This window comes from Pan troglodytes, chromosome 17 (assembly GCF_028858775.2).
Source record: "Pan troglodytes isolate AG18354 chromosome 17, NHGRI_mPanTro3-v2.0_pri, whole genome shotgun sequence".
In the NCBI taxonomy this organism is placed as follows: domain Eukaryota; kingdom Metazoa; phylum Chordata; class Mammalia; order Primates; family Hominidae; genus Pan; species Pan troglodytes.
This window is the reverse complement of record NC_072415.2, coordinates 22,988,157-23,014,673: the sequence shown is the minus strand read 5'-3', so window position 1 is coordinate 23,014,673 and position 26,517 is coordinate 22,988,157. Positions and strand designations below refer to the sequence as shown.

The 26,517-nt window shown below is 39.7% G+C and overlaps 1 protein-coding gene across 8 annotated transcripts in view; it reads left to right on the top strand.

The window, feature by feature from the left end:
- The window catches only part of PTPRM (protein tyrosine phosphatase receptor type M), an 826,360-nt gene that overhangs the window by 311,021 nt on the left and 488,822 nt on the right, over nucleotides 1–26,517 (top strand). For all 8 annotated transcript variants that reach the window (XM_512029.7, XM_009433655.5, XM_009433656.5 and 5 more), the window contains exon 3: nucleotides 9,629–9,900. In XM_512029.7, coding sequence (XP_512029.4) covers nucleotides 9,629–9,900 — 272 coding nt within the window. The remainder of the gene's footprint in view (nucleotides 1–9,628; nucleotides 9,901–26,517) is intronic.

Here is a 26,517-nt window from a genome sequence, read left to right as displayed (position 1 = left end):
GGAGCTGTCAATCAGGGATGTCAACAGAACCCTTGGAGTCTTTTGAACTGTTTTTTAGGACAAAGGATGATTTAGCAAGCTTCTTCTGAGTACCACTAGCAAGTGTTTGAATGTGTCAAAGACAGACCTTTAAAATATTTAAGTTTGGCCTGCATTTTATGTAAAAGCTTTAACTGCACAATTTCTTCTTAAGGCAAGTCATAGTTTAGCTGGTAGACTATCACCAGATAGCTCTGATCTGCAGACCATACTGAGTAGCATAGGCTTTTTTTTCACATGTGGAAAAAAAAGGTTTCTGAATCAACACTAATTTAGGGGAAAAATAAATGGAAGCTTATATTGTGATGGCTTATGTCATTCTGAGATTTACAACAGAAACTAACCCGTTTCTAAAGATGTCAATCAATGAAAAACTTGACGTATGGGAAATTAAACAGTCTCTTTAGAACGTTCTAAATAGTCAACCTGTCACTACTCAATTGTTGTATGTGTGGCTCATTTCCTGAGAGACAGTCATTAGCGTCATCAGATAGTTAAAAGGTTGTGTTTGCTTTACTCAGTGTTTGTTTTTTACTTATAAATTACAAAGCTCACACCTAGTATTTTCTACCTAAGTCACTGAAGCAGTTTGTCTAAATGACACACTGTAATACAATTTAGTTCTCATTAAAGCTTCCCTTTTCTTATAAAAGGAGAGCACATTGCTTGTTACTACGGAACCCGCCGGGTTTCCTCTCTGCAGTGAGCCTCTTCCAATACTGCTTTGTCTCTTATGATAACTGTGTTTCACAAGTCCCTTTTAAGATTGATGGTCCTAAATCCATAAAGTTTACAGCCACTTCTGGTTGTTACTTATGTAACTGTTGGTGAACTTAATGATCTGATTTGCTAATTCTGTGAATCTCTTTTTATTCTTTCTGTGCTCAATGAAAACAACTTAAAATATGATATACAACTAAACTGTGAAGTTCTTGCTGGAGGAATAGGTCCAAGTTTGTCTCGTTTGTAGTTCTCAAAGTGCCCCAATACATAATGGGTGCTCAGATGAATCCTGCCATGGCTAAAAGTGACTAGTTAAGGTGAAATAATATATTTTTCTTCAGCTCAATATTTTTATGAATAATAAAAATAGCCATTCAGTTGTGCTGTGAATCACTAAATTGACAATTGAATATCTTTTTGGTATTTAATATAAATGTCTTAAAGCAAAGGTTATAAGCACATCTGAGGTATATGAGCTGTGCTTATTAATTTTGTAGCACCTAGATTGATGTGGAATTCTCTCAAGTAGAACAGAGTACCGTGAACTAAATGGCATGATTTGTAGAATGATCCATGCCAGGATGATCCCATCAGCTGCTGTCCCTGGTGAGGGAGTGTATTAGTCCATTCTCACACTGCTATGAAGAAACACCTGAGGCTCGGTATTTAAAGGAAAGAGGTTTAATTGACTCACTGTTCCGCGTGACTGGGAAGGACTCAGGAAACTTAGAATCCTGGCAGAAGGTGGAGCAAACACATCCTTCTTCACATGGTGGCAGGAGAGAGAAGTGCCAAGCAGAGGGGGGAAAGCCCCTTATAAAACCATCAGATTTCATGAGAACTCACTCACTATCATGAGGACAACATGAGGGTAACCACCCCCATGATTCAATTAACTCCCACTGGGACCCTCCCACGACATGTGGGGATTATAGGAACTACAATTCAAGATGTAATTTGGGTGGGGACACAGCCAAGCCATATCAGAGAGTAAAGGGATGTGCAGTTGGTTAGAGAGTTTTACTTCAGCTTCCCTGTGATACAGTATTACTTCTTTTTGCTATCTTACTGTGTTTTCACCAGCATGTTATGAATGGGGCAAAAATTAATACAACTAACAAATGGTCTTTTTCAGTAGTTGTTGGGAATCCACAAGGAAGGCAAGAAGAGACAGGGCAAACGGAAAGAAAATGTGTCATTTGGGAGAAGAGAGAATTTTTGTTATTCATGTCTTATTCCCTAGTGGCTGAGAAATAAGTATTTTATGTTTGTAGGAAGGGCATAGAAGAGGCAGTAGCTTAGGAGGGGTATATGATATCTGGTCTGCAGAATGTGAATGCAGCTTGGAGACTGTGGTTTCATCAGACTGAAATGGGTGCTAATAAACATTTTTAGGGCGATGGTGGCACCTCCCTGCAGAGGCTTTGTTCCCTTTGAGCTTTGCTCCCGTAGTTCATTTATTTCTCCACAGGCCTTCCTCTTCCCTATTTCAGGAAATTTCTGGAGACATATTCTTTAGGAGCTGTGTCAGTACTGACTGAGGGAGTTGGAGGAGGGGTGTAACCTGGTATTATGATAATCAGGGGATGAGATCAAAGTGTAAAGGACAAATTAAAAATGAAAAGCTTTCTTAGGAAGCAGAGCACAGTGGTTTTGATTATTGGGAGGAGTTGCATTATGGTCTTAAAGCATTTGTGGGCTCTGATGTCAGTTGTAGGTTGCAGCCAGAATTGATTTGATTTTGCAAAATGCAATTGAGTTAGAATAGAAAATGTACATGCAGTACATATATACACATGGTTAGAAGCGTAGTGATACACTTTTTTTTAATGAAAGCCTGGGTATGTGTGTGTGTAGGTAAATGTATATAGAGACATGTCGCTTTACACATGTATGCTGAAATGTAAAGAACAATATATTGGCGTGGCGCAGTGGCTCACATCTGTAATCACAGCACTTGGGAGGCTGAGGCAAGTGGATCACCTGAGGTCAGGAGTTTGAGACCAGCCTGGCCAACATGGTGAAACCCCGTCTCTACTAAAAATACAAAAATTAGCTGGACACTGTGGTGCGTGCTTGTAATCCCAGCTACTCAGGAGGCTGAGGCATGAGAATCACTTGAACCCAGGGGGCAGAGGTTGCAGTGAGCCGAGATTGTGCCATTGCATTCCCACCTGGGCAACAAGAGCAAAACTCCGTCTTGGAGTAGGGCAGCGGGGGAAGTACAACCTATTATTTTGTACTGAGTTAGTCAAAATGTTTGAAAAATATTAGTCTTAGGAGCACTGCCTTTGCAGTTTGAAGGTAAAAACTTTGCATTCCCCTTGGCCCTATCCGATGCTTTCACTTGTCCTCTAGTGGGTTCACCCTGCTCTCTCTTTCTTCAGAGCTTCATTGTTGTGAGGATTTAATTAGATCAAGTTCATGGAGCACCTGGCTTAGGCACTGGTGGCCCATTTTGTTCCCATACCCTCTTCCCTTCTCCTTAAGACATGCAGATGTACGTGGTGATTCCATGTGCCGTGGCCTATTGGCACCCTTTATTTTCTCCTTTCCTTGAAGCCGGGTCTTTTCTATATTCAGAGCCTGGGTGCGGCCTTTCCATTCACCATGACCATGTGTGTCCACTTGCTTCCCACTTTCCCTCTTCATTTTCTTCTGCAACGTTCTTTCATAGTCAAAGGGGTTGGCTTTTATAACTTACCTTTGGGTTAAGAAAGCAGATTTTTCTTTTTTTCATTCTTTTCTTTCTATTTTCCTCATCTACTGTTGAGGAAAAATGTATATTTGGGTACCAAGGATGCTATATTGTTTACTCTTTGCTATAAATTTAAGCCTATGCTACTCAGTATGGTCGGCAGATCAGAGCTGGCCCACTCATTGTTTCTGGTCCCTGACCAGTACAGAAACTGAGAGCAAGTCTTTAGAAAATTTTTATAGGAATTGGACAGAATAATTTTATTTCATCGAATAATAACAAATCTGGGGCTACCATGTTGTGTGACTAAACAATTTCATTTTTCTAGCAATTCATGTTTATTGTATTTTATATAAATTGGTCTGAGATGCACTGGACTTTTTTTTTAAAAAAACAACAACAACAACTGGTTTTTCATTACAGGTTGTTTGAGAAGTGCTGCTCTAGTGAACTGAATTGTTCTAACTGGTTGTATCTGCATAGGTCAGATGAAGCACAAATAACCCCATAAACTAGAGTCAGGAGATATGCCTGCAGTGATGGAACTTGTTAACATTTTGTTTGCCTCTCGTATTCTAAATCCACAAATTTAAAGGCATGGTCATACAAGAAAAAGGCAAAACAGCCAAAGGGAGGCAAAGACCAATAATCTGTGGCTTTTGCTAAAATTAAGAAGTTTAAAAAGTGAATTTTATAATAGCTTTAAAGTTCACAAAATGCTGCTTCTCTGTAAGCCAAGGTATTGAAGAAGCCATGTAACTCTTTCTTCCTGCTGGATAATGGAAAATATTCTTTTGTTGTTGTTGTTTGCAAAGTTTCTCAAATACACTTGGAAGAGAATTCATGTAGTTTTCTCAGCCTTGACAAATCTAGAGCTCCAAACACACCAATGCAAATTTTAATGATGGGTTAGAAAGGAATAATTCTGTGCAGCTATTACTGCTGTCACAAACAATGATGGAAGATAGTTTAATCAAAAGCCTTTGCCAATGGATATGATTAGCTAAATTTAATTCACCCAGAGATTTGAGAATGTGAACATTGCATGTTCTTATCAAAGAGTTTTCCTTTTTGGGGAAACCAAAATAATTATTCTTAAGAAGCTTCTAAGTCTGCATCTAAAGGCTGTCCCTTTTTGAAGCTGACTCCATCATGCAGAGCTCATTTCATTTGCCTGCAATGGTATATTTTCTACTTATATACTAGTGACTTAAGGGTGTTTTGTTATCTGAACACAAACGGAATTTCTATGCTAATTTGACTTATGATTTTTTAAAAATTTACCGAGCTGGAATGCTTTTTGTAGGAGGAAAGAATTGTAAGGAAGTAACTACAGAGGGAGACCCAATTACTCTTTGAAAATGCATTACCTCGCAGTCAAAACATTTAAGTAGAAGGTGAAAATTAAACATTCAGCCATATAGGGATAGTTTAAAAAACAGACTTAATAGTCTAAAATTGAATATAAATGCTTTGAATTCTGTAATTCTCTAAACAGTGGTTGGTGAGTTGACTTTATACCTTCATAGCAGATAGGTGATAAAAACGAACTAAGAAGCAACGCTTCTCTCCCTCCTGCCAACTGTAACTTTACTGCAGGTTGCTAGACTTTCATATTTGCTTCTGTAAACTCATTGGCACATAATAGTACACCACTGTCAGGAAACACGAGTGTGGATAGAAACGTCACCTTTTGTACTTTAAAGCTGTGAGTTAAGTCCTGATGGCCACACACTGAAATAAAGATACCCTTTCCCCAAAAACGTAAGGGGAAGATTAATTGAGTTGAAGGTTTTGTGTTATCTCAGTACTAATGTTCTTCTCTCGTAAAGAAAGGAAACTTAAAAATTACCACTTAGGTGAATTATAGTAGGACCAGGAGAGTTGTGAGGTGAACAGGGGGAAATAGAGATAAATGGTAAAGAATTCCAGCTGGGCACAGTGGCTCACACCTGTAATCCTAACATTTGGGAGGGTGAGGCAGGAAGATTGCTTTAATCTTGGAGTTAGAGACCAGCCTGGGCAACATAGTAAGACCCTCTCTCTACAAAATAAAAAATAAAAAAAATTAGCAGGGTGTGGTGATGCACACCTATGATCCCAGCTACTCGGGAGGCTGAAATGGGAGGATCACTTGAGCCCAGGAGGTCGAGGCTGCTATGAGCCGTGACCCTGCCACTGCACTCCAGCCTGGGGGACAGAGTGAGACCCTGTCTCTACAAAAGAGCCACATAATTTTAAAAAGCCATACATTTAGGAGGGTTGAGGAGCTAAAGTCATCATAATGAAAGTCAGGAGCATTTGCTGGGCTTGTGTTTTGTGGCAGGCTTTGTCCCGCTTGCCTTGTATGCATTCTTGGTTAATTACGAGGCTGCATAGATACACCAATTGGGAGACTGTAGAGGAAGGGAAAAAGGGAATCTCACAGAGGAGTGTACCGCAGGGGAAGGTGCTCGGCAGAGACTTTTCCTCTAAAAGATCATGAGTGTTGAAATCTGAGTGCTGCTTAATTGATTTCCAGATCAGTTGGGAGAGACTAGCTGTGCTAGTGACCATGGGGGCAGTCCAGACAGAATTGCCTCCCAAGGACCTGAACCCCTGCCATAGGAAGACTGTGCATAGAGTCTGCACTTCCACCAAAGCCCTGCCCCTGCACTTGAGAAGCCTCTCATGAATTTCACAAAATCACATGCTGAAAATAGCAGATCTTAGGCCAGGCGCGGTGGCTCTTGCCTGTAATCCCAGCACTTTGGGAGGCCGAGGTGGGTGGATTACCTGAGGTCAGGAGTTCAAGACCAGCCTGACCAACATGGTGAAAACTTGTCTCTACTAAAAATACAAAAAATTAGCCAGGGATGGTGGCAGGCACCTGTAATCGCAGCTACTCAGGAGGCTGAGGCAGGAGAATCGCTTGAACCCAGGAGGCAGAGGTTGCAGTGAGCTGAGATCACGCCATTCCACTCCAGCCTGGGCAACAAGAGCAAAGCTCCATCTCAAAAAAAAAAAAAAAAAAGGAGAGAGAAAAATAGCAGATCTTGTGAGAAGAACAGGGTTGGGGCTGACCCTTCCAAATCTATGCAGCTTTGTAGCTGGCAAGTGAACAAAAACATTGACAAAACTAATAGAAATGCTGGCTCTCTGAACTCCACTCTGGCACAGACCCCATGAGACCATCCTCGGCCCTGAACCCCAGACCCTGAACCCAAGGCCTCCACTTCTTCCCACTCTCCATAGAAGTCCTCGAAGTCATTCTCTTCTAATAGAGACTACTTGCTGTGAACGTAAAAATATGATCTGAGGTTTGTCTTCTTCATCAGTCCTTTTCTTTTTTTGTCCTTTTTAAACACAGAGGAAGGGGGCAGAGGCTTCACAGTTCTTCACCCGTTCTTACAGTTTCAGAGACAGCTTAGGAGTGGAAAGAGGAATGAAACCACCAAACCCCCTTCTTGCCACTCCTTGCATTGAGGAAAGATCCACTTCTGTAGGATCTTCAGCTTTGTTTAAAAGACATCATGCACTGATAAAGCTTTCCCTTTATTTGAGAGGACAGTTGCCCCTCATCACTTCACAACATGAATGTCCTGCAAAAAATTGCACATAAACCAAGAGGACTTGTGTGTAATAGGGATGTCACTCCCCTGTCTAGTAATCCTCTGTGAGCTAATCTGCACTACAGAAGCATGCCTCAAAGCAAAATAGACTATTCTTAGTCAAACAGGGAAAAAAGGAGGAGAAAGGACTATAAAAGCTAGGATCACTTGAGTAACTTAGATTATACCTGAATTTCACCTGGATCTCAACATAAAAATTCTTGTGTACTTTAGACACAAGAGTGTAAGAGCGTTTCATGCTGGAATGGAGCAGAGTGGATTTAGCATTGGAGGCAGGCTGTGTAGCTAGTAAAATAACAGTTTTGGAAAACTGGGTGATTTCCTCAATAGTAATGGTAGAAAGGTACCCAGTTTATGTAAATATGTGAAAGGAGGCCCCTCTGAGTGCTTCACAGGATGTGGGCAACACTTATTTTGCCGTCCTGTGTATATTGCCGTGCTTTCCACCCATGCTTGCCCAAGCTTAAGTGATGGGAACAATGAGAGATACAATATTCTTGGCAATATGGCCATACTCAAGGTTTTGTTCATTCAGACGTGACCTCAAGAACATGTCATGCCTCAGTTCCACCAGTAAGAATATATGTGGTAACTGTTGTAGATAACAGAGCCCCCAGTGATAGAATCTGGCGTAAATCAGCTTCTATTTCACTAAGAGCAGGAAAACACAATCTGTAACTCATACACAGGAACGTCCTACTCTGGATTTGTGATGGGGTTCATCAACCCTGCATGTTTTGAAGATTTTTTACATTTGTAAACAATAACTAACCTGAATTATTTCAATGATACTCTCGTCACTTGTTCTTTCTCTGCCCCTAACTCTTTCTTAAATGACAGTTAAAGTTCTTCCTTAATGCTGAAATATATTTCATAGGTAAGTTATATTTCATAGATAGGTTCGCTTGTGACTTGGCTTTTGTATCTCTAGGTACATAACATTCATTGCTTGAAAAATTGCTCTGTTTTAAAATAGCTACTATAATTTCCCTTCACTGCTGTGAAAGGGTATTTTTTTCATATGTGTTCAAAAAGCACATGAAGAAACATGGGGTTACTGGAGTGTGGCATAATGAGTAATGGGCTGGAAACTCAGAAGCTCAAAGTTCTGGTTTTGCCACTAACTCATCCTAAAACCTAGATAAGCTGCTTCTAATCTCTCTGTGACCCCATTCCTGTTTATCATAAATGGTGTTAAACCTGGCTCACCTCATAGCTGTAAAGGTAGCAACCATAAGAAAGCATATGATAATATAGATCCTTTAACAACAACCTCTTAATCGGTGAAGGATATCTACATCTGTGTTTTCCATTTGATACTTACAGTCATTCTTTGGGAATTACTATAAAAAAGTGGTCTTCTTGTTTTGCTGTTTAGGCAATCACAGCATGTAAACAAGACAGAAATTCCATACATTTTCTAGTACTGTGTATGTGTGTGTTTACTGATAATGTGTGGGTAGACAATAAACACATATTAACATATATACACACCTTGAACATTGTGATTCACAATGAGGGTACCCATCTGTGTAGTATTTTTATTTTTTTCATTTTTATACTCCAAGTTCAGGTGTACTTCCTCCTTAGAATTTCAACGCATTTTTTCTCTGTGCTAAAGCCGACCTATGATAGCCTATTTTCCCTTGTATCTTAGAACATTTTGCTTTTATCTTTTACTGTGTGAAATATAAAATTCATATGGGGAAGGCTCAAGTGCTTGGTATCTGGAAAGCTTGAATCCATCTGGAAGCTCCTCAACACTCATGGGTAGGTTAGGGCCATTGGGGTCAAGATCCAAAGAGCTTGGGAGACTTCTTAGAATGATCATCCTTCAGTTGGGACAATGATTGCCTAAGTCATCACCTTGTTGTGAGAACACCTCCACTGTCAAGGAGAAGTCAGTTGTTCCAGTGATGGAGGTGGGGTACTGGTGCTGAAGTGCAAGAGGATCGTATTACATTGACAGCAGGGAACTGATAGGGCCAATATCATGACCCTAAGATGCACAGCCCACCCAATCTTTTGTCTTTCTGTAGGTTATACAGAGTGATTACTGAGTATTGCTAACATGATGGGACAGTGCTGTTCAGTAGAACTTTCTGCTGGATGGAGATGCTCTGTATCTGTGCTGCCCAGTGTGGTAGCTACTTGTCACACGTGGCTATTGAGCACTTGAAACACAGTTGGTGTGAATGAGGACATGCATTTTAAATATGGAATTTTAATTTTTATTTTAAATAATCACCTGTGACTCCTGACTGCTAGACCTAAGGCGAGTCTACAAACATTATGCTACATTTCTGTTATTTAGAAGTCAAATTACAGTAACATCCAGGGAATTTTCCATTAATACTATGTGCACTCTTGAGAACATATAGGGGGATGATAGGAGGAGGAGGAGGTGATATATGAAATAGGAATGAAAGAAATGGCAGTTTAAGCCTAAGTAAGACATGGAATTGCAGTGCCAACCCATGTAAATGGTGGTGGGTTTTCAGAGATAACCAGAAAGTAGTGTTTCAGGGTATGACTCTCCTTGATTTTGTTTTTGCAGGTTCTTTCATGCTGGTGAATGCCTCTGGGAGACCTGAGGGGCAGAGAGCCCATCTGCTCTTACCCCAACTTAAAGAAAATGACACCCACTGCATCGATTTTCACTATTTTGTGTCCAGCAAGAGTAATTCTCCTCCGGGGTTACTCAATGTCTACGTGAAGGTCAATAACGGGCCACTGGGGAATCCTATCTGGAATATATCTGGAGACCCAACACGTACATGGAACAGGGCAGAACTGGCCATTAGTACTTTCTGGCCTAACTTTTATCAGGTATGTGCTTTCTTTTTATTACATATTTTGAAGCATCCTCTAATTTCTAAAAATATAAATTATTGTTATATCATTATAATCAGAAAAGGTTGTTGTATTTTTGTTGGCAAGGTTGTGGAGAAAGGGGAACTCTCATCCTATACTGTTGGTGGAATTGTAAATTAGTTCAGCCCCTTTGTAAAGCAGCTTGGATACTTCTCAAAGAACTGAACAGAGACTTACTGTTCAACCCAGCAATCCCGTTACTGGGTATATAACCAAAGGAAAATCAATTACATGAGTTCAGGTGTTTTTTTGGTAGAATGTTTATCACAGCACAATTCATAATAGCAAAGACATGGAATCCACCTAGGTGTCCATCAGTGGTGGACTGGATTAAAAAAAACATGGTACATACACACCATGGAATAGTGTGCAGCCATAAAAAAGAATGAAATCATGTCTTTAACAGCAACTGGAAGCCATTATCCCAAGCGAATTAATGCAAAAACAGAAAACCAAATGCTGCATGTTTTTACTTATAAGTAGGAGCTAAGCATTGGGTGCACATGGACATAAAGATGGGAATAGTAGACACTAGAGAATACAAAAAGGAGGGGAGCAAGGGTGGAAAAACTAACTTTTGGGTGCTGTGCTCACTACCTGGGTGGCGGGATTAATCATACCTCCAAACCTCAGAATCATGCAATTTACCCAGGTAACAAACCTGCACCTGTTGCTCCTGAATCTGCAATTTAAATAAATAAATAAATAAATAAATAAATTTTTATAACAGTGCAAGAAAAACCTATGCTATTTGATAAGGAGTGTCTTAAGGCTTTGTCAAATTAGTAAAAAATACAATTCAAAATTTGTTTATGCCTGGCATGTATTGTTTTAAGAAAATAAAAGCAGTCACTTGTAGGAGGGCAAGAAATGCTATCTACGAGGTTTGCAAATATATTTTCTTTTCTTTCTTTCTTTTTTTTTTTTTTTTTTTTGAGACTGGGACTCGTTCCATCACCCGGGCTGGAGTACAGTGTTGTGATCACAATTCACTCCAGCCTCAAACTCCTGGGCTCAAGTGATTCTCCCACCTCAGCTTCCCAAGTAGCTGGAACTATAGACATATGCCACCTGTCGGGCTAATTTTTTATATTTTTTTTGTAGAGACAGGGCCTTGCTATGTTGCCCAGGCTGGTCTCAAACTTCTGGTCGCAAGTGATCCTGCCACCCTAGCCTCCCAGAGTGCTAGAATTACAGGCATGAGCCATTGTGCCCAGCTGGATATTTTAGTTTCTATATTAAGTTGGCCATATGTGACGCAGAAAGGCATAGCACCTGAGTCTAAAAGAAGACACCCTCTGCAAATGGGTCTCAGGAGTAAATTAGTCATAAGAGATGAGCCCTGTGGAGACGAGCCAGTGAGGGGCAGGTCCCTGCTTCTACCCATGTAAGCAACAGGAAGAAAGTACCAGATGTAGATGGAGTCCTTGTCACAGAGGCACTGCCACAAGGCCTGTCCTGTTATTTTGGGGGCTCTGTGGAGACCTGCAGTAACTGCTTTGAGTTCCTGTTTAAAGTAACTGAAGGGCGGAGGCCCATGGACATTCAGAAGTGGTACCAAAGCAGTTCTGACGTCACGTCCTGTCTGCCCTTCTGTGGGGGATGCCTGTGACACAAGAGCATCCTAACTTAGGATCAAAGTGGGAAATTAGTGACAATGGGCATTTGGAGAGCTTTTTCTTTTTTGTCCACAGCATCTTTTAAAAATAACAGTATTGAGAATACTCAATTAATGGCCAACTACGAGGAGGAATAAAGAGGATTGCAATATTTTGCTTTTCTCTTTCTTTAATTCCTTTGGCTCAGACAGGAGCCAGCTGGAACATGCATCTAAGATCATTTTTCATGTTTAATTGAGGTGCTTGGCTAGACATAGGGAAGGGAAAGCTAGGGCTTTCCAGGGCTGCTTGTCTTCAAAATGGGCGTGAACAGCATCCAGTAATCCATTCCGCAGCTTTGGTGTTTATGAGTTAAGATCCATCAACCCCAATTTCTCTCTCCCTGGACTGATGAATAAATGGGCTGTAAATTTCTTGCTTAATTTATCTTTGTAGGCATATACCTACAACAATTTCTTGGATTTAATGAGTGACAAGTAAATGTGCTGTTTTTTTTTAATGGAAATGAAGACATAGGGAAAGCTCTGTGAGTACACGTGTAAATTGTTAAGATCTTTTTAGAGTATGTACTTTGGCAGTAAGTTTTAAAATTGTTAAAAAATTTAGATATGCTTAAATCTAGCAGTCCACTATTAGGAATTTATCCTAAAGAAGTAATGAAGAGTGATTGCAAATAATTAACTACTGGGATATTCATAGCAGCTTATTTGTAGTAAAGAAAAATCAGAAACAGTATTTTTCCAACAATAGAGGATTTGTTAATTTATGCTACCTCAATACAAAAATTTATTTTGCAGCCATTAAGAATAATGTTATGGAAGAAAATTTAATGATACATTTAAGGTTATGTTGTTAAATGGATTAAACAGGTATAAAGCAATACATTAAATTCTATTTTTAAGTTTAAAAAATCTAATAAAGACTGAAATATATCCTGAAATAAATAAGAAAGTGGTATCTTGGCAGGGCACAGCGGCTCAAGCCTGTAATCCCAGCACTTTGGGAGGCCGAGGTGGGAGGATCACCTGGGTCCAGGAGTTTAAGACCAGCCTGGGCAACATGGCGAAATCCAGTGTCTCCAAAAAAAAAAACAAACAAAACAAAATTAGCAGGACATGGTGGCGTGCGCCTGTAGTTGCAGCTACTCAGGAGGCGGAGGCTGGAAGATCGCTTGAGCCTGGGAGGTTGAGGCTTCAGTGAGTCGTGGTCATGCCACTGCACTCCAGCCTGGGTGACAGAGTGAGACCTTGCCTCAAGAAAAAAAAATAAAAATAAGGAAAAAAGAAAGCAAAATCTCTCTAGCTAGTGGGATAACAGGTAATTTTTTTTTTTTTTTTGGCCATCTGTTATATTCTCAGTTTTCCCCAACGTACATGTACTGTTTTTATTTATAAAACAAAAAGTAAAAATTTGTTTTTCCTCCAGAAGGAAAATATCCTATTTAATAAACACATGCTTTTTATATAAATGTACTGGTGACCAATCAGTAGTTTAAAGCATATGGCCTCTGGGACAAAACTTAGGAAATGCGTTTCATAGGGTTAAAAAGCAAGTGGGTGGCCGGGCGCAATGGCTCGTGCCTTTAGTCCTAGCACTTTGGGAGGCTGAGGCAGGTAGGCAGGTGGATTGCTTGAGGTCAGGAGTTCAGGACCAGCCTGGTCAACATTGTGAAACCCCATCTTTACTAAAAATACAAAAATTAGCTGGGCATGGTGGTGCGTGCCTGTAGTCCCAGCCACTTGGGAGGCTGAGGCACAAGAATCCCTTGAACGAGGGAGGCGGAGGTTGCAGTGAGCTGACATTGTGCCACTGCACTCCAGCCTGGGAGACAGAACGAGACCCTGTCTCAAAAAAGGAAAAAAAAAGAAAGGCAATCAGTAGAACTGGGTTTGGCCAAGCTAGGCCTCCAGAGGTTTTTGTATGGTGGCCTAGGCTGAGAAGCTGAATGTGATTAAAAACCTTCTTTTGGAGGAGCCTTTCCCAAAGTAGGGAAGACAGGGATCTGGAATGTTCCCACTGCCCCTCTGGGACCTATTCTAGGTTCTTCCTCAGTCTCCAGTTGTCTGCTGGATTGAGGCCAGTGGACAGCACTCCTAGTTGAGATCAGAAGGTATGTCCTGCTCATGTTTTCCCTGAGTTTCTTCTCTTGGGCCTTAGCAGTGTCCACACAAAACCTCTAGAATGGGCTCTCTTGAGACCATCACAGCCTCCAGAGCCACAGTGTGCTGGTTTAGTGTGGCCTTGGCTGCAGTCAGACGTGGAATTTCTGTTTTGCCTTTTATATCCCTACCTCAGTCAGCTGCATTAAAGGAATGATGCGGTTTATGAACAGTCTTGGAAGACCAGACTTTAAAAAGGAACTGTTAAACTACATTGAGAGTAAGATGGTCCCATATATTTCAGGCCATTGTCATTTTCAGTGAATTCTTAGTTATCTTGAGCACCTTTGGATAACATATTTCACCTTCCCAATTGTGAACTTTTCTGCTCCTAACCTTTAAGCCCTCTCACTTTTCACTGTCATCTCTCACACTTTACTGAGCAGTAAATGATTTGCCAAATTAAGTTAGAAGTTTTTTCTCATAGCTTTTTGGTTCATTTTTGAATGTATTGCTTCATTGATATCTTAGTCTGCTGTGCTGCAGTAACAAAATACCACAGGACTGTACGGCTTAAACAACAGACAATATTTCTCACATTTCTAGTTTGAGAAGTCCAGGATCAGGGTGCCAGCATCGTCAGATTCTGGTGAAAGTTCTCTTCCTGGTTTGCAGATGGTCATCTTCTTTCTGTGTCCTCACACAGTTAGGGGGAGATCAGGGAAGCAAGAGCTCTCAACGCCTCTTCTTATGAAGGTCTACTCCCATCACGAGGGCTGCCCCCTCGTGACCCCATCGCCTCCCCAAGGCCCACCTCCTAATACCACCATTTTTGGGATTAGGGTTTCAGCGTGAACTTGGGGAGTACACAAACATTCAGTTCATAGCACTGATAGATTCATTAGGAATAGCTTCATACTTTGAATTTAAAGATGGATTTGTAGAGATTCTTTAATACAGTGTTGCTAAGTTTTTATTTTTTTGTTGTTGTTGGGAAAATTTTTATTTTAAAATGGAAATGGAAATATACAGGAGAAGCTTGTGCTTTCCTTTTTTTTCTTTGCATAAACAATAATAATGCAATCCAGGTCAAAGCACAAGGCAGAAACTTGAGAAAAGAACAGTTATTACAAGTACATGGTCTTCTTTTCAAATATCCATGAAAACGTTTAACGACTGGATGGCTAGGTACCTACAGAAAGCTCCAAAGCAGTAATCTGGCCTTTTAGTTTCAACAGGACTATTTTGAATCTTAGATTTATCAGTCACTCCTTTCCCATTCTACTTGTTCTAAGAATTAAGTATATAATGAAAATAAAAAGACCACATCCTGACTTTAAATCTCCACTTTCCTAAAAACCTGTTTGAGGAAACAAAAATGGGGAAGAAGAAGATCAGAGCAAAAATATTGTTAACACTGGCCGCCCTCATGCAGGTGGGCTACTACCAACTCCTGATGAACATCTGTAAAGGGTATAGATCTACTGAAAACCCACTTGTTTGTTTAATTCCTGAGCACTTCCAGCAAGCATCAGCCTTGGAACTTTTAAAGACAGAGTTAAGGTAGCACTTCCTTACTATTTCCCCTTTATCTGCTGGGCAGTGAACAAATTGAAATCATTGCCCTAATAGCAATATAAACTATTAGGTAAATGGCACATTGTAGATGCGGCAAGAGAGATGTCAGCAGGAAACTTCCCAGACACTGAACTGCAGGCCTTAAAATCGCTATGTAAGACCTGAATGAGGTTTCCCAGTTGGGATAAGAAGGACAGGCCGTATTCACAGATACAAAGTAAAAGGAAGACACCTACCAAATCCAATTTTCACCCCTGGCCTGAGGTGTCAGCCTAATTAGAGATGGTCAGAAGAAAAGCCTGGACAAAAAACAAAACAAACAAACAAACAAAAAAACAATAAGCTGTGAAGTTGAGCCAGGGGAGGGGCTTCCTTGGGCTGCAGATCCAGTCCCTAGTCCATGGGGCCAGCACACGTGTACCGAGGAGATGCCTGTTGTAGTCTGATGCTCTCAGAAATACAAGTCATGCAAGAGCCCGTCTGCTTTTGATATAATTTCCCATATAGATTTCTTTATAAGGAGTTCTGTACTGGCCTGAAAATGTGACTCTGGTTTTTGACTATTATATTTCTGATTCCAAAATATAAAAAATATATTTTCCAAGCCAGGCATGGTGGCTCACGCCTGTAATCCCAGCACTTTGGGAGGCTGAGGCAGGCGGATCATGAGGTCAGGAGAACGAGACCAGCCTGGCTAACACGGTGAAACCCCGTCTCTACTAAAAAACACAAAAAATTAGCCGGGCGTGGTGGCGGGCACCTGTAGTCCCAGCTACTCGGAAGGCTGAGGCAGGAGAATGGCGTGAACCTGGCAGGCAGAGCTTGCAGTGAGCCGAGATTGCGCCACTGCACTCCAGCCTGGGGGGCAGAGCAAGACTCCGTCTCAGAAAAAAAATATATATATATATAATTTTTTAAAATATTTTTTTCCAGTATTATGTGTGCATGGATGCATGTGTGTAACATTTTCTTATGTGAACATGGTGCATAAAACTCAATATCCAAGTGATGCATTCTCAGGCTGTTTCTAGGCCTGAAAGCTGAAGACAAGATAGTAGGATATGGGCATCTAAAGGAGGTGACACCTTTGAGAAGCCCTCTCTCAAGGTACAGGAAGTCAGCTTCCTCTAGACACCACCTCTACAATTATTACGTAGGCTGCAGGATATATTCTAGAATTCTAAAATATTAATATAAGTTTCATGTATACTTGAAATATTTATGTGTTAAAATACTTCATGCAGTACTTTATTTCTATAAGCAAATTTCACACTAGTAAGTAGTTTTGATATGAGTGAAAATTGATTAATGAATTCTTTTAAAAGAATTTCATATTATAGATTGTTTGCACATGGGCAGCATCAGAGGACAGTAAAAGAACATACACTTTGTGTTACAAAGAATGGGATTTGAATATCAGCCCTGCTTACTTAGAAGCTTGGGCAACTGATTTAAACTTTATGAGCCTCACTTTCCTAATTACAGCGGGGTGGGGGGTAGTGATTAGGGGTAATTAGGGGTTGAAGATGAAAGGAAAAGCACATTGGGGATATGCTAGCCTCTTAAGAAGTGGTGGCAGTTTGTTGAGCCACTGTTAAGATTTGTGGAAGATGGTAAAAAGGGAACCAGTTAATAGTTGATGCTTTCTCCCTGCTAAGGCGCTTCCTAAATGTGTTTAGTGGAATGTCAAAAGGTGTTAAATGAAAAAGGGTTGCAGGAACAAATCCTTTTGTGGAACACTGCATGAGACAAAGTGAACCAAGTTCCCTTCTGTCAGAACATTCCAGAACTGCTCTCATACAGCACTGCAAGGTGAGGTTCTGTGAGGGTCCGTGCAGTTCTCCCTTCCCTGGACTTGTTTGACTGCATCTCAAGGACCAGGTGCCCTTGGGTTGTGTTCAGGGACCGCTGTGTTGGGCTCTTCAGTTGGCTATTTCCCATGACCTTCGGGGCCTTCTTCCAGAACGTCCATTTCTCACTTCGCTTTGGCTACAAAATACTGAGTTAATTTTCATCTTGATCAGCATCTGAACTCTGCAATTGTTGGACTAGGCAAAGTTTTCAGTCAATCTAGACACAAGTGTCCTGTGTAATTTTGATAACCATAATAGGTCTTTTGGGGCATCTCTTACTTTCACAGTTTTTTCCTCTAGCTTTAATATTGACATTGTTAGACATTTATAGAATTTTGAAAAGTTTCTTAGCAGAGTAAAGTGTTCTTGCCACAGTAGTCATTTTGTGTAGTTTTTACTATTTATGGTAGAATAGTATGCTACAGGTACACATCACAATGGTAACCTGCATGGAATACAGCTAATTGCAGGTTAATTACTGTTCCTTAAAACATAAATTGCCAAGTATTTAGTGATTAACACATATTTAATTCCTTAATTAATGTTTTTCCTAATTGCTTCTGTGTCGACCTGCCCTCCTATGGTTGGGAAGCGGTGGGGAAGGGCAGGTATCTGCCATCCTCAGGGCACCTGCGTCCTTTGATTTAGACATTGATTTTTTGCCATTTGAAGAATAATATTTTCCTCATGCACTCGCCCTGTTGCTTTATTGTGCTGATAAAAAAAAAAAGAACTCTGCTTTGATTCTGCCCCCCCCACCCCGCCTCCTGTTTCCCACCCCTACACCCTGAGGCAAAGGAGCCAGCCACAGATTTCTTCATATTCTAATCATGCATGCACCCCAGAAGCCTCAGCTCCCACCCAGAATTTCAGCCTTCCTCTCTGCTTTCAGAAGACAGTGATTTTGAGCCCAGTCAGAGGCCAGGGAGGCAGTGATCTTTGATATAAATGGTTGCTTTAAAAAGAGAAACAATGCATAGGTAGCTGAAAATCTCCTTCCCCCGTGGGTCTCCATAAAGAAGTGGAGCTGGGGAGGGTGGGCAGGGACTATAGGGAATGGGAGGATAAAGTTATCAAATATGAGAGCCTTGTGGGTTCACGAGAGCCTCCCTGTTAAAACAAATGCCTTAGATATACTGAAGGGTCCTGGGAGAAGATTAGGTGTGGATTGAGCTTGCGCCCTGCTCGGAGTTCTTTATGCAGCAAGGACTCAAAGGAACTTGTACTGGGGAGAGGGGCACTAAACCAAGATTCACCCTTATCAGTCTGACATCTTTCCTGGTAAATGAGGATTTGAGGGAATAGGGATGACTTGATCTTACCTATCTTTTCACATTTTGCTGCAAACTTTATTCCCCTGCACAGCTAGCTCGGTGCCTGTTTCTTTGCTGTATTTGCCTTCAGCCCACTGATTTTACTACAAAGCCATGTAAAGCCACAGCTAAGTGACAGCAGGCCCGCATACATTTGCTGCCTAGAGACAGTGTTTTAGAGTTGAATTGGTGAGTCTTTTCTAGATTGTGTTCCACAAATCCAGGGAATGTTAGGAGGCATTAATTGACCAAATGGAAAGAAGCACTGGGTTAAACAAAGTAGAACTGCTTCGTTCTGCAGGCCATTTCCGAGGCTAGGAGTGTTTTTGAATCTCCGGGAAGGACACATGGTGAGTGTGGGTGCCCAGCTGGAGCCAGAATTTGGGCTTTGCTGAGTATTTCTTGAGTCTAGTGTTCCCTGAAGTACACTTGGGAAATACTGATATGTGCCAGTTGAAAAATAGAACATACTTTGACTCCATAAATTCCTTGGCTATGGCCCTTATTCCAAGTGCAAGACAATTGAATTGCTTCATGCCTCTAGAGGATGTGGGGAATTTGCTGTGGCAGTGAAATATCACTCTCTCTCAAGCAGGAAAGCTAGTCTAGTAGGTGCCCCAATACTCTGCATTTTGTGCTTAAAAAAGGCAATATGTTTCAAGAAACCACTGGGGACACAGTAGGTTGTCAGTTTAATATTGACTTAGAACTGTATTTAGGAAGTAGAACAATTTGTGTGATTTTTTTCATCCTCAAAGATCTTATTTTTGATTATTTTTTAAAACTTGCCACATCTCTAAATTTCATTCTTAACTTGTACTTCTTATGTGATGATAAAGGATAAGTACTTCTATTGTTTACCATCTTAATCTCTGCATGGTCTGCTGCTATATGCATATCAACCCTGTTCTTTATGACTTCTAAGCCATGTTTTTGTCCTCTACCTTAATTTCTGTGCACGGCCTCTTGAATGAGTATATGACCTACGATTATATCATACTTTTCTCTAAAGGGAAGGAGGAAACAAAGAGAAAAGTGAGGAAGGTTGTGTTATTGGTAGGAAAAACAGGTGAAGACATTTAAAAATAACATTGCAAGCACTAATAATTAGCTCCATTGCAAATTTTGCTGTCTTTTGAGGGCCTTTAGCGTTCTCAAAGTAGATTTTTATTTTATTTTCTGATAACATGTCAATACAAATACAAATGCTTGAATATTTTCTTCTGATTCTTAATGTGACATGTGTTGTGGTTTTTGCCTGGACTCTTTAATATTACAGAAACTTTACTGTATATGTTTTATTTTTATGTAACTCATTTGACACAAACAAGATAAAGTTTTTGTAAATGGGTGTGACCCACCTTTGCATTTTATTTAAATCAAAACCAGAAGGATAGACTAGGTAATGTGTGGGAGAACCAACGTTTAATCCCCTTTGTTCTAGGGAACTGACTAATGACTTCCACCAGCACATTTTCCTTGGTGAGTATCTGTGTTGGTAAGCAAATCCCTTTCTTTACTTACACATAGCAAGGAAAAGTGGCAGCACGGAAAGCTAATTTTGCTCTTCACTGAAGCAGGGAGGATCAGGGAGGCTGTGGTGTTAAACTGCTTCTGCATTTCTCCTGTTTGGCAGACATCTGAAGGATAGCCTGATGTCAAACCTCTCAGAGCCCAGCATCCAGGATGGATTTTCATGAGCAAATGAGAGCAATAGTCAGTTTAAACAACTGGTTTAACCAGTTGTTTCCTCTCTAAAAGCAAATGGCTTTTCCCACAGTCTCCAAAGGCTATAGGGATACAACATCTTGTCTCCTGAAATGTTATTAGTTGAGACTGAATGAATATTGATTCTCTCTATTCTACATTTTCTTACATCCCAGGGCTGCAAATATCTGGGCGTTATCAGCAAAACAGTGAAATGGAGACTCAGAGTGAAACACATCACATGAATAGAGTTGATTCTCGATTATTTGCAGCAGTTATGTTCTGTAAAATTACAGAGAACACTGAATTAGTGAATACTGAACTACTTCTGTAGGAAATATGGGGTTAGGTTCCTGTGAGCCTTTGGTCACAATGTTTTTGTAATGTTTTTGTCTACTGATCAATACTGGATGCCGTATGTAATTTATGTTGTTGATTCATTAACTTTGAACCTATGGCAAAGGCCAGTAGCACTGTAACTCATGCTGACTGGAGCGCTTCTAACATGTGTATTTTTTCCTTAAGGCTCATCTTAGTGTCCTTGCACTCTCAGGAGCACTAGACAGCCCTGAAGCAGTATATTTGGGTTCATTTTTAAAAGCAACGTTACCAAAAAGAAGCACAAAAATGGAAAAGCATGGCACTAACTAGACCACGATAAGGATACTCTTTTATAGTATCAGAGCTGAAACAAGGCGACAGAACATTGCCCTGCCTGACTTCAGCTAGGAACATGTGTGTTGAGCAACTCACATTTTTTTGCTGCTCTGTGCATGTCCGCAGATACCATGAAAGCTTTGCAAGTATTGATTTTTGGGGGTTACAAATAAATTTTAGGGAGTAGAAAATTCACAAATATGAGCCTTGAATAATGAGGATTGACTGTATTTTCTGTCAAGCCAAGTCCAAAAAAACTAAGTTCTGTGTTGTGACAAAATTATTTCATAATAAGATAAGGTGACTCTGTGATTCTTTCAGACCCACAACTTTTAAAATAATCACAATTTAGATTGGGCTAAAGGGCAAAAACATTTTTCCTAAAAATGTTTGTTTCAGTAAAAACAACAAACAAAAACCATTTAGTCCAAATTTAGCTAACACCAAAGAAGATGGTATAAAATGAGATCTTAGGGTAGGTTTTAATATTAAAGTGTTACTAATTCTCAGTAGTTCAGTGTCTTTATAGAAGATTTTTGACTTCTAAATGAGTTAGGTTTTATTTTATTTTATTTTTAATTTTTCTGATATTTTGAGGCCTATGAAGTAATTAATTTTTCTGGCTTTGTTTTGGTATATTGCAAATATGTATTTTAAAAATTTGATAATGATATTACAAACTTAAGTGGGTATTTAGAAAACCACACATGTAATATAATTGAAAACAAGTCAAGCCAGGGACAGGGTCTTCTTCTCATTGCTGGAATGTGAGGCTCCCCCATGGAGCGCAAGGCATATTGTATTTGGCTGTGATAAAGTATTGCTTTTGACATGTGCTTTCTTGTTAATCAGAGTATTGATGGTGCATTGGTGAGCCAAGCAGGAAAGTTTTCTCTAAAAACAGGAGGCTAGATAGTAAATATTTCAGGCTTTACAGTCCAAACGCTGTCTGTGGCAGCTACTCAACTCTGCTGCTGTTGTATGAAAGCAGCCATAGCCAAGATGTAAATGAATAAACGTGGCTTTGTTCCAATAAAACTTTATTCATGGACATTGAAATCTGAATTTCATATAATTCTCTTGTATCACAAAATATTCTTCTTTCTGTTTTCTCCCACTAGTGAAAACTATAAAAACCATCTTTAGCTTGTGAGCGATATAAAAACAGGTGGTGGGACAGATTTGGCCATGGGTTGTAGTTTGCCAACTCTTGTATTAAACTTGATGCTGTCAAAACTATGCCGTATCAGTCTTCCCAATTGCTATATTTCTTATAAATCTGGATGTAAAAATTTTAGAACCTGTGTATCTATACATTAAAAGGTGTGTTTGTGTGTGTATATATATATGTATGTAAAGGTATTCTATATACATATAGTGTTTCATACTTGCTAGTTAGGCAGTTTGGCAACATGAAAAGAGTCCAGACTTGGAAGCAAAATAGATCTAGGATTAGACCCAAATCTGTAACTACTTGTGTGAACTCAGAAAAATTACTTAACCTTTCTAAGTCATCTTATCCCTGAAAGGGAGCTAATATGACCTACCTCACATAATTGATGGGGGAAAATTAGATAATATATGCAAAGTATACCTGGGACATGGAAGTATACAAATAAATAGTTTTTTTTGAATTACTAAATTATTCTTTTTGAAGGAAAACTTGGTACATGGCTCCATAAGAAATTCAAACCTTCTAATATAGAATATTTTCAATATATTTTGTTCCATTTCATAAAAATGAACATGGCACATCCCCAAATCAATTTCTTACACGTTTCTTTTTTCCTTTTCCAATGGTACTGTTGGTATTCTCATGTTACTCTTTCCTCTGACCTCAATCTTTTTCGACCCGGATGCTGGCATTTTCAAACATTCCTATGATTCCCACTGGGTTCTGCACACACTTGGTATACTTCACTAGAGCAATACCTGTACTTTTCATTAGAGTAGTTCCTTATTTGACAAAAAGAGAAAAAAGATTATTTTTGCTTTTGAAGCCTTATAAGGGCACTGGCTAGAGAGGTATACATAATGGAAAATTTGCCAGATAGCCAGAGTTCACAACAGTGGAACCTTGAACAGAATTCCAAAATCTGTTTATAAGAAACTTGTTTAAGATGACCCTCATCCTTTGAGCTGCATGGTTTTTTTTTTCTTTTTTGATACAGAGTCTTACTCTGTCGCCAGGCTGCAGTGCAGTGGCACAATCTTGGCTCACTGCAACCTCTGCCTCCCGAGTTCAAGTGATTCTCTTGCCTCAGGCTCCCGAGTAGCTGGGACTACAGGCGCCCGCCAACACACCCGGCTAATTTTTGTATTTTTGGTAGAGACGGGTTTCACCATGTTGGCCAGGATGGGCTCGATCCCTTGACCTTGTGATCCACTCACCTTGGCCTCCCAAAGTGCTGGGATTACAGGCATGAACCACTGCGCCTGGCCTGAGCTGCATGTTTTAATCCTCTTGTTTGTTAGAAAAAAAACAAAGGGAAATCTCTCAATGGTTGGGTGTTTAAAATAGGTAATCTCAGACTACTGTATGGCATCTAAATTCAGATAACTTCATTTAGTCGTATTTATTTCACAATAGGAAACTCTCCAGTACAGCTCATACCTACTTTATAATTGTGGTATGTATTGAAACAGTTGCATACTAAGTTGTAAACTTGATGAAGCAGCTAATAAAACTTGTACTCAAGTCCCTTAACAAGTTTCTAAGAAAGAACTAGAAAATGGTTTTAATAAACATAGAAGTTATTGCTTCAAACTTGTGACACAAATGTATGACATAAGAAACTTTTGTTTATATATTATGTATTAATTTTGTATGTATATATGGGTAGGCATGCACACATAAACGTATCAACAAAGATTGCTTTTCTCTTCTTGACTCTGCAATTAGCTTTAAGTCAGTGTTGGAACCTGCCAAGTTTGAGAAGTTTACTTTTTAAAGTTTCTAATTAAACTCAGAGGGGGCAGGAAACATATTTGTAATCAGCTGCTGTCCTTCTTTGCCTCTTGATATTCTAGTTGGAAGACTGAGGGGAGCAAATAAAATTGCAGATAGAAGCTTGTCTTTAATTCTTTTTTGTGGCCTTGCTGACAAGTCATCTTGCTGGGAAATATGGGGCGAATTGGCTTGTTGCTGAGACTCTCTTTGCCTCCAGTCCACAGGGATGAAGGCAGATAGTTGCTGGGAAATCCATGAGTTGATACTAGCAGGCTGAAGCTCTGCGCTGGGTGTTGTGTGGCTGTGGCACAGGTTTCCTGGCTTGTTTGGAGGGGAGGAGTCATGGTTCTGCGTCAGGAAAGGATCCCATTGCTATGAGCTGTGTTTATTGAATCTGTCATTTGGCCATTGCTATCTTGTTCTATTCTTTCATCATTCATGTTTCTTGTTTTTTCCCTAACTAAAGCTTACATTTTATAAAACTGTCTGCATTGCTTAGATCTTCCAAAGCATGCGGTAGATATTTTACAAATATTTGGACTAAAAGGCTCAGAATTTCTTAGCGTAAAACTTCTGAGTCATCCATTCTTTGACGCGATGGATGAAAAAACAGATCTAGAGAAGTCTACATGGCTCTTCCAGGTCTCAGATCTTCTCTGCCTTTTTTTTTTTTTTTTTTTGTACTCTCCTTTGCTTTGGTAGGGGTATGACCCTGTATAGCTTTAAACAAAACATTATGGATTAAATTTACACATACAGATCAACTTAAAAGTAGATTCACACGAGCACGTCTCACATGTACACTATGTTCTAAAAGGTAATGCATTCTCTTCAAAGAATAAGGATAATTCCATTTTTAGTAGAAGCTTCAGACATTGTAGTTGATAAAGCAAAATAAAATTTCAATATGAAAGATAGTTTTGATGAGGAAAGATTTCTTCAGCTGTTCTATCCATGATATATTCCAAGTGCTTATCACAGTGCCTGGCAGAGAGGTGGCACTCAGTAGAGCCTTGAGTTCATTGAATGAATGAATGCATGGATGAATAAGAGAGAAGAAGGAAGAGAGGATGGCAGGTGGGATGAAGGAAGGTCTGATGAACATTTCTGCGTTTGGTTTTCAAAATACATTTTTCTAACCACAGCACCCATGCTCTTGGGTAGCTGGTAGTGGTAGCATCAGCAGCCACCCCTCAGCTGTCCCTGCAGTAGCCATTGTATCAGAGCAGCTTGCAGGTTCCTGCAGTGCCAACTGTAGCTGTTTCCTGGGAGGCAGGATGTGACTGTTATTCAGGGGACCTGTTTTGAGGGCCTCAGGAATGCTTTTTCCTTTACTTGCTCTCAATATTCATTTTCCTTTTGTACTCTCAGTTGTCTTCTTATAGACTTTAGTAGTAGACAGATAAATTAGCAGGGTCCCATTGCAGGAATATCCGTGCATATCTTCCTTTCTCTTGTATTGTCAGTGGAAACTATTTATTAAACTTACGAACAGGATGAAGTTTTATTTCATTTCTGGTTTTCTGTTGTGCCTTTCCTCTCCCCTGTGTTATATGTTATTGTAATAGTGTTGTGGCACAGTGTCATCTAGTCTAGCAAGAGTTTCTGGGATGTCTTCTGTCCCTGTACTCTTGAGCTTTTCCACTCTGGGCTCTGCTGATTGCTTTCTCCAGTTTCACATCCATCCCATCCACAAAATAATGCAGGCCTAGGATCAAAGTTTTTGTTTGAGCAATGTGTAGAAGTGAAAACATCATATTTGGAATCAGAAAAATTGAGTTTAAAGATTGCATCTACGATAGACTCGTTTCATTTATGGACAATTACTTTGTATCTAAAGATTTCATTTTTTTTGAAACATGAAATTCTTGATTTTTTGTATGAACTAATGAGATAATGGAATGATATCTTCCTAGTGTGTGTAACATATCTGCTTACTAAATGTTAACTTATAATTACTTTTATAAATTGAAATTTTTATGGAAATCATTGTAGAGTCACATGCAGTAGTAAGAAAAAAGATATTCTTGAGTACATGTTATGCCATTTCCCAGAATGCTAACATTTTACAACACTGTAGTACGATTGCGTTCTGTACAATTGTACAAATATGTACAATTTGTTGTGTACAACTTTGTTACCTGAATAGGCTTGTGTATCTCCCACCACAGTGAAGATGCTAAACAATTCCACCAACACAAGGAGTGGTGGTGATGTCCTTTTGTAAGCAAACCCATCTCCCTCCTGTCTCATCTTCCTCCATTCCTGCCCCTGGCAACCACTAATTTGTCCTCCATTTCTAGAATCTTAACATTACAAAATGTTACATAAATGGAATCATAGAGTACATGATCTTCGGGAGTGGTGTTTTTCACTCACCATAGCTATCGGGAAGTTCACCCAAGTTGTTAGGTACATCATTAATTTGCTCCTTTTTATTGCTGAGTAGTATTTAATACAGTGGATGGACCACAGTGTATTATTTACCAGTTGAAGGACATCTGGGCTGTTTCTTTTGTTTGGCTATTATGTATAAAGCTTCTGTAAATATGATGTGCACAGATTTTTATATGAATGAAAGTTTACATTTCTGTGGGATGAATCTCCAAGAGTGCAATGGTTAGGTTGTATTTTAAGACTTACTATCATGAGTCATGGTTCCCCGGTGAGATAGTTTCATTCTGTGTGTAAATGGAGGTCAAAATAACATTCATGTGGATCTTTTAAATGATAGCCTGACAACTGACACCTTTAGTCAATTAATCAGATTAAGAAAATTGATAACCCTTTTACTGG